Raw genomic sequence first — 14,768 nt, 5'->3', positions numbered from 1 at the left:
AAACAAAGTTTGTGTCCTTATATTCTGTTGATTTTCAACTATGTATTTGAATATGGTTTTGGATTAAACAGTGTACTACCAAGACAGTGAATGTGCAGTATGGAGTTCTTACACATTAAAAGTTTTGCGTATATAATTTAACGTATTATGTCTAATGTACAATACTTTGCTTTGATTGTTTGTCAGTTCTGAAAACAGGTCTGTACCTGGAGTCAGTGCTGAAGTGATTACTCTCTGTGTTCAGTCCTGTTGGACATCCACGGGTGCAGGTTGTCTGAGTCACCTAGAGGAAAACTCAACACAAATACACAGATATGTAAAGTCATACATGTGCCAGGTTAACACTTTCACAGACTAACATGATAAAAATAAAAGTTTATAACTTCAGAGTTCATCAGATCATATCAGTTCACTTTAGCTGAGGAAATAGGTGGTGGACATCAGCCTCAGGTTCTCTATGGGACTGTCTATTTTAGTAAAGTTACACTAACTATTATTTATTTCATGTGACAGACAAATACATTATTCTGCATGTTCACTTATTTAACACACGAATGACAAATTCAGTAAAGTTTGCTTCAGATTAACGATGTAAAAACTGAAACTAGGGCTACGTTGTAGCACTGACGGGCTCGACCACACGCACGTTGAAGCCTGTTGCGGTCGGTGGAGAGAGCGATCAATGACCAAGCGCACGTCTCCGCGTTGCATGCGTTTTGCGCACTGCGGCAAGGATAAACGCTTCACTTCCTGCGTCCGTCGAGCGATGTCGATCCTTGCCTGCTAATTGCTCATTACGGTCCACGCTATCAATTGCACATCACACTGTGATAATTCTATGTAAATCGAATGATAGTTGTAAAACAAAGCTTACTTCCTGCTGCCAGTAGGTGGCGCCATCACTATTATTACCTACAGACTAATGTATCTGTTCAAGTAGGGGCTCTGATGTAGCGTGAGCAATTTTGTGTCAATTGGACAATGTTACAACAACTTAATTTTCACACTGATCAGGAGGTGGCGCTATGACCCTGAACTAATATTAATATATGGATGTGTTCAGGTCAGGATGTGATCATAGGTTAGTAGTTCGGAGCCGGTTGGATACTGCAGGGTGGATTTACAAAGTACTTCCTGTTTCATGGCGAATCAGTAGGTGGCGCTATGACACTGAGTAAATATTGACACATAGAGCTGTTCAGGCTTGGACTCTAATCATGTGACAGAAGTTTGGTAGTGATAGGACTATGCACACTGGAGTTATGACAACATCGTCTCCTTTGGCGAAGGATGATCCTTCGCCACACGCAATGTTGCCACGGTTTGAGGAAATGTCACAATTCTGACCATGGTCCATTGACTTCTCTCAGCTCATTTGAGCTCTATATTGTTAAGCAGCCAGGAGCAGTGCATCAAATGTCACTTCCTGTAGCCAGCAGGTGGTGCTCTGATTTTAAGCCATGATTTCTGTGTAGATGTCATCAGGCCGGGATTCTTGTCTTACATGTCTAGTTTGGACTCGATTGGACAAAATATGTCCGAGATACAGAACCTCATGTTTTGATGGCGTGTCATCAAAATGCTACGCCACGCCACGGTCACACCGTGTGATGAAATCAAATATTCTGAGGTAGTTCATACCTCCATCTTGTTGAGATGACATTCCCAGAAGTTGAAGTTGATCTGATGAAAGCCCTGGGACAAGTACTTCAAAGTAAAAATGTGGAATATGGCCAAAATGGCCACTAAAGCCAAAATGGCGGGCTTCCTGTTTGGTCTAGCATATCTGTCCAAGAGACTTATTTGTTTGTTGTGAAAAGACACATGACCCCAGCGATTTTTGTACATGTCGGCCAATCGTGGTGCCGGGGCTGCCCTTTAGGGGGCGCTAGTCAGTTATTTTGCCACGCCCATTCCTTAAAACCATATGAATATTTTCAGGGGGGGGGGGGTGTTGCTACACAAATGTAGTTTGAGGGAGGTTGAACCTTGAACACCGAAGTTATAGCAATTTCGTGTGTCACGGCGAGTTGATGAACTTTGGCGCCACGCCACTATTATGGCCTTTGACGAAAAGTCACAGTAATCTTATGCCTACATTATCAATGTCTTGAGACCCATTTGCCACAGTTTGATATGGTTGCAGTAAGTGGATGAGGAGGAATACATCCAAGTGGAATACATGCAAAAAACAAGACATTTCCTGTTTCCACCAGGGGGCGCTGCTATTTTAAGTCACGATTTCTGTGTAGATGTCATCAGGCCGGGACTCTTGTCTTACATGTCTAGTTTGGACTCTATTGGACCAAATATGTCCGAGATACAGAACCTCGTGTTTTGATGGCGCGTAATCAAACTTTGACGCCACGCCATGGTCACACCGTGTGACGAAAAGTTGTAATTCGAGTTAGTTTAGATCTCCATGTTGTTGTGATGACACTCATCTCAATTTGAAGTTGATCAGATGAAAGCCCTGGGACAAGTACATCAAAGTAAAAATGTGGAATATGGCCAAAATGGCCACTAAATCCAAAATGGCGGGCTTCCTGTTGCGTTTTTCATAATGCTCCTTGAGACTTTTTTGTGCGTCTGAACATGATACACCTGTGTATTAATTTTTCGTGAAGATCGGTCAAAGTGAACTCAGGGGCTGTGTATAGATGGCGCTGTTGAGCCATTTTGCCACGCCCATTTCAAATTACTCCAGAATACGTAAATTTCTCAGTCTTTTGAAATTCCTGCAAAGCTTGGTAAGAAGTTGAGCATGTTAAAGCCCTCAAAAAGCCAATTCATTTGGCAGAGAATAATAAGAAGAAGAATCCTTACAATGTCAATGAGACGGAGAACGAGCTGGAGAGTGTTGAGAGGAAGTGGAGGAGAAAAGTGGAGCAGTTGGAGAGAGTGAAGGTGAAGAACGAAGACAAACGTCTGAACCAGCAGACAAATGATTACACAAAGAGAAGAGGGATGAGGGGACGTTTGTCCTGAACCCGCTCACCCTTCTACCTTCCTCTTTCCGTGTCAGTCGTTGACAACAGGAGTTAACATGTCATTTGCATCAGGTTTTGTTTCCAAACAGGTTTACACATACAAGGAATTCAATGTGGTGTAAGTGTGCAAGTTAAAATATAAAAAATACAAAAATAGGAAACTTTGTCTCTAATATATAGAGATATTATATTATTCTGACACCACATGGACCACACACAGTTTTCTTTAAATAATCTTTATTTAAAAACAATATAAAGTTCACACATAAACTAACATGACTCTGTTAATAAATTACCAGGAGTTATAAACAAGGTTTAACATGAAAAAACACAAACTGAGAGGAAAGAAATTATTATTTAAATGTATTATTTTTATTCTAAAATATTATCAACATGTTTAATTGGGTAAAAGATTGAAGGTTTTTATTTCTTTTCTATTAAAGGATGTCGATTGTTTGGTTTCATCTTTGCGGAAGTATTTAATTTTTTCACACCCCAGGTAAGACAAAACCCGCCCCTACCCAACCTCTGATTGGCTTATTTTATTTTCATTCCCCAAACTCCGACCAATCATCACTGGACTTGCCTTAAACTAGCCAATTGGAGGCTAGGTGGGGGCAGGCCTTCGCTCACCCCGAGTAGATTGCGGAGAATTCTGAATGTTACTGTCAGAGAAAATCTGTAAATACCTGCTGCTAGCTGGGTTAGCTGTGTGTTAGCAGTTTGTTAGCTGTGTTAGCAGAGTTTTAGCTGTGTGTTAGCAGGGTTAGCTGTGTGTTAGCTGCTCCTCAAAGCACAGTCAAAGCTCATGATATCTTAGTTCAGTGCAGGTCTGAAAGCAGCTGGAATCAGTTTGTTAATATGGTCGTTGCAGAACCACCAGTGATCATCACAGCTACCTTGTGTTTCTGCTGTTGTTACGTGTGCCTATATGTTTACAAAGTGGTTGTGGAGTATCCTGATGAGAGCGTTGTGCTCAGTCAGTGAGACGGTGTGAGACAGTGCGTGTGCACGAGGCTACGCACAGCGTGTCTGTACCTGGCGGACATCAGGTGGTACACCAGAGGGTTGATGGCAGAACTGAGGCGGGAAAGGATCCAGGTGAACAGGATATAATACAAGTATGTTTCAGTCAGTGTGTTATTGTGTGTACTGTCAGTGGGTGTCACAGCATATGTGTGTGTGCCTGCTGTCGCTGTTGTGAGACTGAGTGTGTCCTTCTGTGACTTTATGCAAAGGGTTGTGTTTTGCTTGTTACGTGTAGTATTGTGTATCTCCGAGTGTGTGTCTCTTTCAGTGCGAGGAGCCAGGTTGTGTGTGCTCTCCCCAGCTCTGATGTCGTGTGATACAACATGATGTGCGCTCGTATCGTCAGAACCTGCGCCCGGGTCATTGAGCGTTTCAGGTTGTGTGTCCACCAAGTGTGCGTCTGCATCACTGAGTGTGTCGATCTCGTTGTTTGTGTTTTCACAGAGTGCATCATCTCTGTCTGTGTGAGCTTGTGTCTTCAGGTCCCAGTCTGAGAGGCTAACAGGTTCGGTAACAGAGGCCATGTTGCCTGTGCTTTCAGGAGGAGTGTTCATGTCCGAGTGTGTGTTTGTGTCTGTGTTAGTTCCCGGACTTTCAGCACCAGTGCTCTCAGAAACATAGGTCATGGTCAGGCCGACGATGTAGGGCAGCCAGCACAGGACGAAGGCCAAGAAGATCACTCCTGATGGACATGAGGAGAAGGACACAGGAAGTGGACGTGAGAATCATCAATATCTGCAGGTGATAGAATCATGTCTCACACTGTTAAACAAGAGAGCTGTGTCTCAGTTCAGGGGCTGCAACCTTCAGAGGACACGATCTACTCAACCCACCTCCTTCCTCGGTCAGGTAGACTGTGAAGGCTGAAACTAAATGAGACCGTCTGGTCCACAGAGGAGAAGCTTGTCCTGTCCTTAAGTTGGACACGACAGAAAGCTTAATGCCCCTTGGTTTTTTAACATGTGAGCCGTTAGTTGAGTTGATACGGTTCGTCACCAAAGTGCAATGAGTCCTGGGATATGTTGGACCTGGAAGGATTCACTCGTCAGAGCTTTCTCTGGTATGAAAGGAAGCATCTGTAGGAGCCTTTCTACTCGTGTCGCTGTGATGCAGCCCCTAAATTGACACACAGCTGGAAATAAAGATGGACGACATGACTGCTCCCCAAAAGTGAAGCCGAAGCATCTCGATTGCCCCCTGGTGGCTGGCTGCAGGTCCTAAACCTTGCCTGCCTCCTTGATGGTAACAGGCGGGACATGGACCAAACTAAAAAGTCAAAATACACATCAAATATATTCTCAATGATGGTTTCTGTCATTTTATGTGGTTCTCATAAAACTGGTGAGTTCTTTTTCTGGTAAATTTAGTTTTGATTTTCTATTGGATGATACAGCTCCGGCTCTGGCTCCAGATGTGGAAACTGAGATGAAGACAAAGTATTAAATCTGTTCGTCAGCCTTTGTCAGTTGTATTTAGTAAAAGCTAAATTCAGAACCTAAGGGTGTGTGTGTTGGATTGTGTTTCTCACCCAGCATCTTGACTGCGTGTTGGTGACTCTTGTCTTTACGGCTGCTTTGTGGTCGGAGCCTCAGAGTCCGTCCAATCAGGATGTAGACTAGTCCCAGGATGCACAGGGGTACCAGGAAGTACAGGTTGTAGAGAATTAATATGGCCAACATGAGGCCAGAGGAGAATGAGGATTTTGATAATCTGCACACTTCGATTTCATCCTCTTTTCCCTTATGATCCACTTCCATCATGACCAAAAATGGTGCTGCACTGACAGCCGCTCCCAGCCAGAGGCAGCCAATCAGAGCCCTAGTTCTGCGATGTGTCACCAGCGTCTTGGAGGTGATTGGCCAGCAGACAACCAGGTACCTCTCCAAGGAGAGAAAGGTGATGTGGAGGATGGTGCAGTAGGTGCAGCACTCTGAGAGGAACACGGTCAGCTTACAGGCGAAGTCTCCCAACTTCAAGTCTGTCCAGAGCTGGAAGAGACACAATCCGTTTAGTGCACGTTCAGCCAAACCATGAGTATCTGGTCAAATCACAGTGAACTGCAACAAAAAGGTGTATAAGTATATAAGTATTATAGGATATATGTGAGTGCACCTTATATATATCCAGAGGCAGCAGCAGAAGATTCAGCAGATCACTAACAGCCATGCTGCTCAGGTAGAGGTAGGTGCAGCTTCTCATGTGTGGGCGAAGCCAAACCACCAGAAGGGTCAGTGTGTTTCCAAGAAGGCCGAAGATTATCAGTGAAACCAAAATCACAGTCAGACACACTAGAAAACGAAATATTGATGATTGATTTTCATTAGAATCACAAATTTACACATTATTCAGTCCACAATGGAAAATGGTAAAAAACGTTCACAGAAATAATTTGTTCTCATGATTACTGGCACAAGAAGATATTTTTTCAGTTTTTTCCTAAACTACTATGAAAGACTAGTATAAAAATATAAGAAACAACATGGAGTCAGGTGAAAATATCCTCTAAATGTTTTCTCCATAGCTCAGCAACATTTTCAGCCCCAGTGATCAATATAAGACGGGAGGAATATTTTACTGTTATTTATAACTTTAACTTCCTTAGAAAATTCATTCGCATCATTCTGCTGAAGCTTTCTGGCCAAGTTCTGCTAATTAATTTTAAAATATGTACTGCATATCTAAATCTGGAACACACACACACACACATATTTACTTTTTCATTTTATAACTCACTTTTCCTCCAGCACTTTTATTTATTTTCCAGATTGTTTTTACAGTTTCAGTTAAAATATTGCAGAGGTAATTCATCATGTTCACTGGAAACAGACAGGAGCAACTGGGCAGTTTAATGTGGTGTGATTTTAAATCTATTCAAATGCTTGTGTGCATGTGTTTATATAACAATATATAACGTTTTAATTGGTGATATTTAAAGGTGCTGGGAGGAGAATCTGTTTATTGATTGTTGACAGAATCAGGCTAAGAGGACAAGCCTGTCTTTATGCTAAGCTAAGCTAAGCAGCTGCTTTGTATTTACTGTAGAATCATCTCAACTCTCAGTTTTTCTCTGTAATAATTTAATAAATTGTTTTATTAGTTATAAGAGGAAAATGTTTTAATTTTCTGTCTTTCAGATAAAGGTTGAAGTTGTTGTTTTATAACTAATAATAATAATAATAATAACAGTAGCTGGCTGTATCATTTTAAAATCGTCTACAGTATCATCACCATTGTTTTGTACCCACCTAACTCAATCGATCCAAATCTTGTTTCCTCCTCCTGACAGTCTTGGTTGGAGCAGTTTTCCTGGAAGCCTGGCGTGCTACAGTTTTTAACTCCACAGCTCACGTTTCCCTCCTCCATTAGATCCATGACGGCTCAGGTGGAGGCAGGACGGAGAAACCTGCAGGGGAGAGGTGTGTGTGTCCCAGGTTCCACAGAACTGACGCACACTGATGGCTTTCCTATGACACTCGATCACAGCCAACACTGAGAGGAATGGTCAAGTGCTGTCTAATCAGAGCAACGGAAAAAACACACAGGAACATATTTAGAACCACATAAACATGCATGTATCACACTGTGAACTCTGAATAAACACATGTACTGCACATATTCACACTAAGAGCTGTTCTACACACATGGATGCACACATATTCAATATCAACACAGTAAAATTCAACCTATCAAAGCTTTAATCAGACCTTCCTCACTATTCTTACATTTTTAAATCACTCACGCAGAAAAGAAAAGGAGATCTCGTCCCAACGCCTACATCGACTGCCTGGCCGCACTCACTGCAAAAGACAAGGAGCTGAAGAAGAGTTGGGCAGAAACGCTGGAGGTGAAGCTGCAGCAGGAGACGACTCCAACTGAGGGACTGAGCTGCAGGAAGGTGGAGGCCGTCAACAGAGGACACACGTCTCTGAAGGAGCAAGTTCACCAACTGAAAGGTGAACAGATGAAGCTGGAGGAGGACGTGAGACACAAGGATGAGTTGATTAAAACAGAAACAAAGAAGAGACGAGCTTCCATAAAATCATACCTGGCTTGACGAGCTGGAGAGTGTTGAGAGGAAGTGGAGGAGAAAAGTGGAGCAGCTGGAGAGAGTGAAGGTGAAGAACGAAGACAAACGTCTGAACCAGCAGACAAATGATTACACAAAGAGAAGAGGGATGAGGGGACGTTTGTCCTGAACCCGCTCACACTTCTACCTTCCTCTTTCCGTGTCAGTCGTTGACAACAGGAGTTAACATGTCATTTGCATCAGGTTTTGTTTCCAAACAGGTTTACACATACAATGAATTCAATGTGGTGTAAGTGTGCAAGTTAAAATATAAATAATACAAAAATAGGAAACTTTGTCTGTAATATATAGAGATATTATATTATTCTGACACCACATGGACCACACACAGTTTTCCTTAAATAATCTTTATTTAAAAACAATATAAAGTTCACACATAAACGAACATAACTCTGTTAATACATCACCAGGAGTTATAAACAAAGTTTAACATTAAAAAACACAAACTGAGAGGAAAGAAATTATTATTTAAATGTATTATTTTTATTCTAAAATATTATCAACATGTTTAATTGGGTAAAAGATTGAAGGTTTTTATTTCTTTTCTATTAAAGGAGGTCGATTGTTTGGTTTCATCTTTGTGGAAGTATTTTATTTTTTCACACCCCAGGTAAGACAAAACTCGCCCCTACCCAACCTCTGATTGGCTTATTTTATTTTCATTCCCCAAAGTCAGACCAATCTTCACTGGACTTGCCTTAAACTAACCAATCGGAGGCTAGGTGGGGGCAGGCCTTCGCTCACCCCGAGTAGATTGCGGTAACGTCTGAATGTTACTGTCAGAGAAAATCTGTAAATACCTGCTGCTAGCTGGGTTAGCTGTGTGTTAGCAAGGTTAGCTGTGTATTAGCAGGGTTAACTGTGTGTTAGAAGTGTGTTGGCTGTGTGTTAGCAGTGTGTTAGCTGTGTGTTGGCTGTGTGTTGGCAGTGTGTTGGCTGTGTTAGCAGGGTTAGCTGTGTGTTAGCAGAGTGTTAGCTGCTCCTACAGTCAAAGCTCATGATATCTTAGTTCAGTGCAGGTCTGAAAGCAGCTGGAATCAGTTTGTTAATATGGTCGTTGCAGAACCACCAGTGATCATCACAGCTACCTTGTGTTTCTGCTGTTGTTACGTGTGCCTATATGTTTACAAAGTGGTTGTGGAGTATCCTGATGAGAGCGTTGTGCTCAGTCAGTGAGACGGTGTGAGACAGTGCGTGTGCACGAGGCTACGCACAGCGTGTCTGTACCTGGCGGACATCAGGTTGTACACCAGAGGGTTGATGGCAGAACTGAGGCGGGAAAGGATCCAGGTGAACAGGATAAAAAACAACTGGGGGTCAGTGTGTGTGTGATTGTGTGTACTGTCAGTGGGCGTCACAACATATGTGTGTGTGCCTGCTGTCGCTGTTGTTAGACTGACTGTGTCCTTCTGTGACTTTATGCAAATGGTTGTGTTTGGCTTGTTTTGTGTAGTATCGTGTATGTCCGAGTGTGTGTCTGTTTCAGTGCGAGGACCCAGGTTGTGTGTGCTCTCTCCAGCTCTGACATCGTGTGATACAACATGATGTGCGTTCGTATCGTCAGAACCTGCACCCGGGTCAGTGAGTGTTTCAGTTTGTGAGTCCACCAAGTGTGCGTCTGTAGCACTGTGTGTGTTGATCTCGTTGTTTGTGTTTTCACAGAGTGCATCATCTCTGTCTGTGTGAGCTCGTGTCTTCAGGTCCCAGTCTGAGAGGCTAACAGGTTCGGTAACAGAGGCCATGTTGCCTGTGCTTTCAGGAGGAGTGTTCATGTCCGAGTGTGTGTTTGTGTCTGTTAGTTTCCCGACTTTCAGCACCAGTGCTCTCAGAAACATAGGTCATGGTCAGACCGACGATGTAGGGCAGCCAGCACAGGACGAAGGCCAAGAAGATCACTCCTGATGGACATGAGGAGAAGGACACAGGAAGTGGACATGAGAATCATCAATATCTGCAGGTGATAGAATACATGTCTCACACTGTTAAACAAGAGAGCTGTGTCTCAGTTCAGGGGCTGCAACCTTCAGAGGACACAATCTACTCAACCCACCTCCTTCCTCGGTCAGGTAGACTGTGAAGGCTGAAACAAAATGAGACCGTCTGGTCCACAGAGGAGAAGCTTGTCCTGTCCTTAAGTTGGACACGACAGAAAGCTTAATGCCCCTTGGTTTTTTAACATGTGAGCCGTTAGTTGAGTTGATACGGTTCGTCACCAAAGTGCAATGAGTCCTGGGATATGTTGGACCTGGAAGGATTCACTCGTCAGAGCTTTCTCTGGTATGAAAGGAAGCATCTGTAGGAGCCTTTCTACTCGTGTCGCTGTGATGCAGCCCCTAAATTGACACACAGCTGGAAATAAAGATGGACGACATGACTGCTCCCCAAAAGTGAAGCCGAAGCATCTCGATTGCCCCCTGGTGGCTGGCTGCAGGTCCTAAACCTTGCCTGCCTCCTTGATGGTAACAGGTCATGGACATGGACCAAACTAAAAAGTCAAAATACAGATCAAATATATTCTCAACAATGGTTTCTGTCATTTTATGTGGTTCTCATAAAACTGGTGAGTTCTTTTTCTGGTAAATTTAGTTTTGATTAACTATTGGATGATACAGCTCCGACTCTGGCTCCAGATGTGGAAGCTGAGATGAAGACAAAGTATTAAATCTGTTCGTCAGCCTTTGTCAGTTGTATTTAGTAAAAGCTAAATTCAGAACCTAAGGGTGTGTGTGTTGGATTGTGTTTCTCACCCAGCATCTTGACTGCGTGTCGGTGACTCTTGTCTTTACAGCTGATTTATGGACGGAGCTGAGTCCGTCCAATCAGGATGTAGACCAGTCCCAGGATGCACAGGGGTACCAGGACATACAGGTTGTAGAGAATTATCATGGCCAACATGAGGCCAGAGGAGAATGAGGATTCTGAGATAATGCAGTGTGTGTAGTTAACCTCTCTTCCCATATGATCCACTATCTTCCCTTCATCCACTTCCATCATGACCAAAAATGGTGCTGCACTGACAGCCGCTCCCAGCCAGAGGCAGCCAATCAGAGCCCTGGTTCTGCGATGTGTCACCAGTGTCTTGGAGGTGATTGGCCAGCAGACAACCAGGTACCTCTCCAAGGAGAGAAAGGTGATGTGGAGGATGGTGCAGTAGGTGCAGCACTCTGAGAGGAACACGGTCAGCTTACAGGCGAAGTCTCCCAACTTCAAGTCTGTCCAGAGCTGGAAGAGACACAATCCGTTTAGTGCACGTTCAGCCAAACCATGAGTATCTGGTCAAATCACAGTGAACTGCAACAAAAAGGTGTATAAGTATATAAGTATTATAGGATATATGTGAGTGCACCTTATATATATCCAGAGGCAGCAGCAGAAGATTCAGCAGATCACTAACAGCCATGCTGCTCAGGTAGAGGTAGGTGCAGCTTCTCATGTGTGGGCGAAGCCAAACCACCAGAAGGGTCAGTGTGTTTCCAAGAAGGCCGAAGATTATCAGTGAAACCAAAATCACAGTCAGACACACTAGAAAACGAAATATTGATGATTGATTTTCATTAGAATCACAAATTTACACATTATTCAGTCCACAATGGAAAATGGTAAAAAACGTTCCTAGAAATAATTTGTTCTCATGATTACTAGCACAAGAAGATATTTTTTCAGTTTATTCCTAAACTACTATGAAAGCTAGTATAAAAATATAAGAAACAACATGGAGTCAGGTAAAAATATCCTCTAAATGTTTTCTCCATAGCTCAGCAACATTTTCAGCCCCAGTGATCAATATAAGACGGGAGGAATATTTTACTGTTATTTATAACTTTAACTTCCTTAGAAAATTCATTTGCATCATTCTGCTGAAGCTTTCTGGCCAAGTTCTGCTAATTAATTTTAATAATATGTACTGCATATCTAAATCTGGAACACACACACACACACACAGATATATATTTACTATTCATTTTATAACTTTCACTTTTCCTCCGTGCATGTGTTTATATAACAATATATAACGTTTTAATTGGTGATATTTAAAGGTGCTGGGAGGAGGATCTGTTTATTGAATATTGACAGAATCAGGCTAAGAGGATAAACCTGTCTTTATGCTAAGCTAAGCTAAGCAGCTGCTTTGTATTTACTGTAGAATCATCTCAACTCTCAGTTTTTCCTTGTAATGATTTAATAAATTGTTTAATTAGTTATAAGAGGAAAATGTTTTAATTTTCTGTCCTTCAGATAAAGGTTGAAGTTGTTTTTTATCTTTTAATAACTAATAATAATAATAATAACAGTAGCTGGCTGTATCATTTTAAAATCGTCTACAGTATCATCACCATTGTTTTGTACCCACCTAACAAGATAGATCCAGACATTGTTTCCTCCTCCTGACAGTCTTGGTTGGAGCAGTTTTCCTGGAAGCCTGGCGTGCTACAGTTTTTAACTCCACAGCTCACGTTTCCCTCCTCCATTAGATCCATGACGGCTCAGGTGGAGGCAGGACGGAGAAACCTGCAGGGGAGAGGTGTGTGTGTCCCAGGTTCCACAGAACTGACGCACACTGATGGCTTTCCTATGACACTCGATCACAGCCAACACTGAGAGGAATGGTCAAGTGCTGTCTAATCAGACGATGATGTTGTACAACTCGTTTTGAACGAACTTGGCTGAAATATGAGAAAGCCAATTAATTGCTGCGGTCGAACGTACAAGGAATATTCTCCATCTTGTCCTATGTTCTAAAATGGTACAGAGTTTAGTATAACCCTTGTGTTGTCCCTGCTTCCCCCGGCTGTTGGCCCCCTCATAGCCCACCCCATATTAGGACACACACGCACACTGACACCTCTTCCTCTTTCTCGCCCCGAGTGGGGCTGCTGCTAGGGCTATGGAGGAGGCCGGACAGTCGGGTCGAGCGTCGTAGTCAAGAGCTCTCTGTGCAGTGGCGGCGGCGGCTTTTACAGCCTTCACAACCGCGGTGGACGCGTCCGTGCGGGGGATGCGCTCCCTTCGTGCGATGAACGGAGTCACGAGAGCCTTTCCCAGCTGCTCTAGGAACACCCTCCGCTTGTTCCGCTTGCCCGGCATCCAGTCTGGGTTGATCTCTCTCCATATCATGAAGGCGTTGTAGGAAGAGACGTCGAGAATGTTGTGAAAGACGACCAGGGGCCAGCACGCGGTCATCCTCCTGCAGCTGTACGTTCCGATCACCTTGTCTAGGTTGTCCACGCCACCTTTGTTGCGGTTGTAGTCCAGGACGATGACCGGTTTCCCGTCCTCGCGGTCGCTGATGTCGGCCTCGGGGTGCCGTGTGCTCATGAGCACCACATTCCTGTTTTTCTTTGGGATGTAGGACACCAGAGTGGCGGTGGGCGTGAATGCGAACTTGGATGAGAACACCTCTCTTCCCTTGACCGCGAGCAGCCCGATCGGGAGCTCGGGCTTGTTCTTCCAAACCGTGCCGACCACGGTGAGCTTCCTCTCCAGGAGCGAGTTCGTAGGAGGTGAAGTAATTGTCGCACGTGACGTTACGACCGTGCAGTCCCTCCGTTACATGGAGCACTACCCGCAACCCCTGGTTCCGTACTGGGCGTCCACCGCTCGGCTTTCCGGTGTACACTTGCATCTTCCAAGCGTAGCTTGATTTCGCATCGCAGGCCACCCACGACTTGATCCCGTATTTCGCCGGCTTGCTGGGCATGTACGGAACGGACACCGGCCTAGGGAGAAAAACTGAGAGGAGAAGAGATGAGATGAGGACGAGGACTAGCAGCCGCTATCTACATAACATAACATAACATAACATAACATAATAATAATAAAAGACTAACCTCTGAATGGAACCAGTTGCTCGTCCACGGTCACTTCGGGCCCCGGGTTGTAGAGGTGCGGTAGCCGCGACACCCACGCGTCCCAGACCTCTCACACGGCCGCCAATTTGTCCGTGGCTCATCTCGTGCATCTCGTCTCGCGGCCGTCGAAGCGCAGCAGTCTGGAGTACGTGTGGAAGAGTTTTAGGGGCATTGTGGCACGAAATATCGCCCGGCCCCTCTCGGCGTCCCACAGGCTGGCGGCGGCCTAGCCCCGGGACCTGTACACGCCCGCTAAGATCAGCAGCCCCACGTAGGCGCGCAGGTCAGTCTGTGGTCCGTGAGAGAGTGGCACACTGAGACTTATATGTGGGTCTAATGTACCCCCCTTGATTTCAATTGGAATCAGGTGTGGGTCTAAATGACCCCACAGAGCACCACAGCACCCTCTCTGGGGGTCTAAATGACCCCTCCCATGACAATCGAGAATGACAATCCATTGGTCTCAATTACCCCAGGAGAATTGGATAATGACAATCCGTGGGTCACCCTAACCCTAACCCTGACCGGCCAGGGCTTGCGTATGATCACACGCACACACTCAGGCACGCACCCACACACACTATTTACAATATTTCCATCTTCCTGCAGAAATTTAACTCCAAAATTGAATTAGTTGAGATCTCAAATTTCCTTCAAAATTAAGACAAACACAATCAAGTAACACTGTATCGATTTACGGTGATAGTCAGCAGCAACTGTGTCTTATTCTGAAAATATCTGACAGTTAGATGCTTACTATCGCTATTTGATCACCAGCCATAATGAGGTCACTCTACTCTGCCTTATACAGCT

General features: G+C 44.2%; 1 protein-coding gene and 1 pseudogene across 1 annotated transcript; both read right to left on the bottom strand.

Moving 5' to 3' along the window:
• Positions 1-227: 227 nt before the first annotated feature.
• On the bottom strand, positions 228-7,391 carry LOC118116736 (growth hormone secretagogue receptor type 1-like). The gene is made up of 5 exons (XM_047341725.1): positions 7,265-7,391; positions 6,132-6,307; positions 5,548-6,007; positions 4,369-4,701; positions 228-283 (listed from the first exon to the last, which is right to left on the bottom strand). Exons 1-5 carry the CDS (start codon positions 7,389-7,391, stop codon positions 228-230), a joined length of 1,152 nt encoding a protein of 383 aa, XP_047197681.1.
• Positions 7,392-9,861: 2,470 nt separating this feature from the next.
• On the bottom strand, positions 9,862-12,584 carry LOC118116737 (annotated as a pseudogene).
• Positions 12,585-14,768: the final 2,184 nt, after the last annotated feature.

This window comes from Hippoglossus stenolepis, chromosome 10 (genome assembly GCF_022539355.2).
Source record: "Hippoglossus stenolepis isolate QCI-W04-F060 chromosome 10, HSTE1.2, whole genome shotgun sequence".
NCBI classification, from domain to species: domain Eukaryota; kingdom Metazoa; phylum Chordata; class Actinopteri; order Pleuronectiformes; family Pleuronectidae; genus Hippoglossus; species Hippoglossus stenolepis.
Note: the sequence above shows the minus strand (reverse complement) of the source record. Positions and strands in the feature narration are given on the sequence as shown.

What these genes read in the sequence shown, in the direction of transcription:
- LOC118116736 (XM_047341725.1), bottom strand. Translation starts at nt 7,391, where the DNA reads ATGGATCTAATGGAGGAGGGAAACGTGAGCTGTGGAGTTAAAAACTGT. An exon ending in TGCCTCTGGATATATATAAG is followed by an intron (nt 6,008 to 6,131) that starts GTGCACTCACAT and finishes TGTCTCTTCCAG; the next exon opens with CTCTGGACAGACTTGAAGTT. An exon ending in GCTCAATGACCCGGGCGCAG is followed by an intron (nt 284 to 4,368) that starts GTTCTGACGATA and finishes GTTTTCCTCTAG; the next exon opens with GTGACTCAGACAACCTGCAC.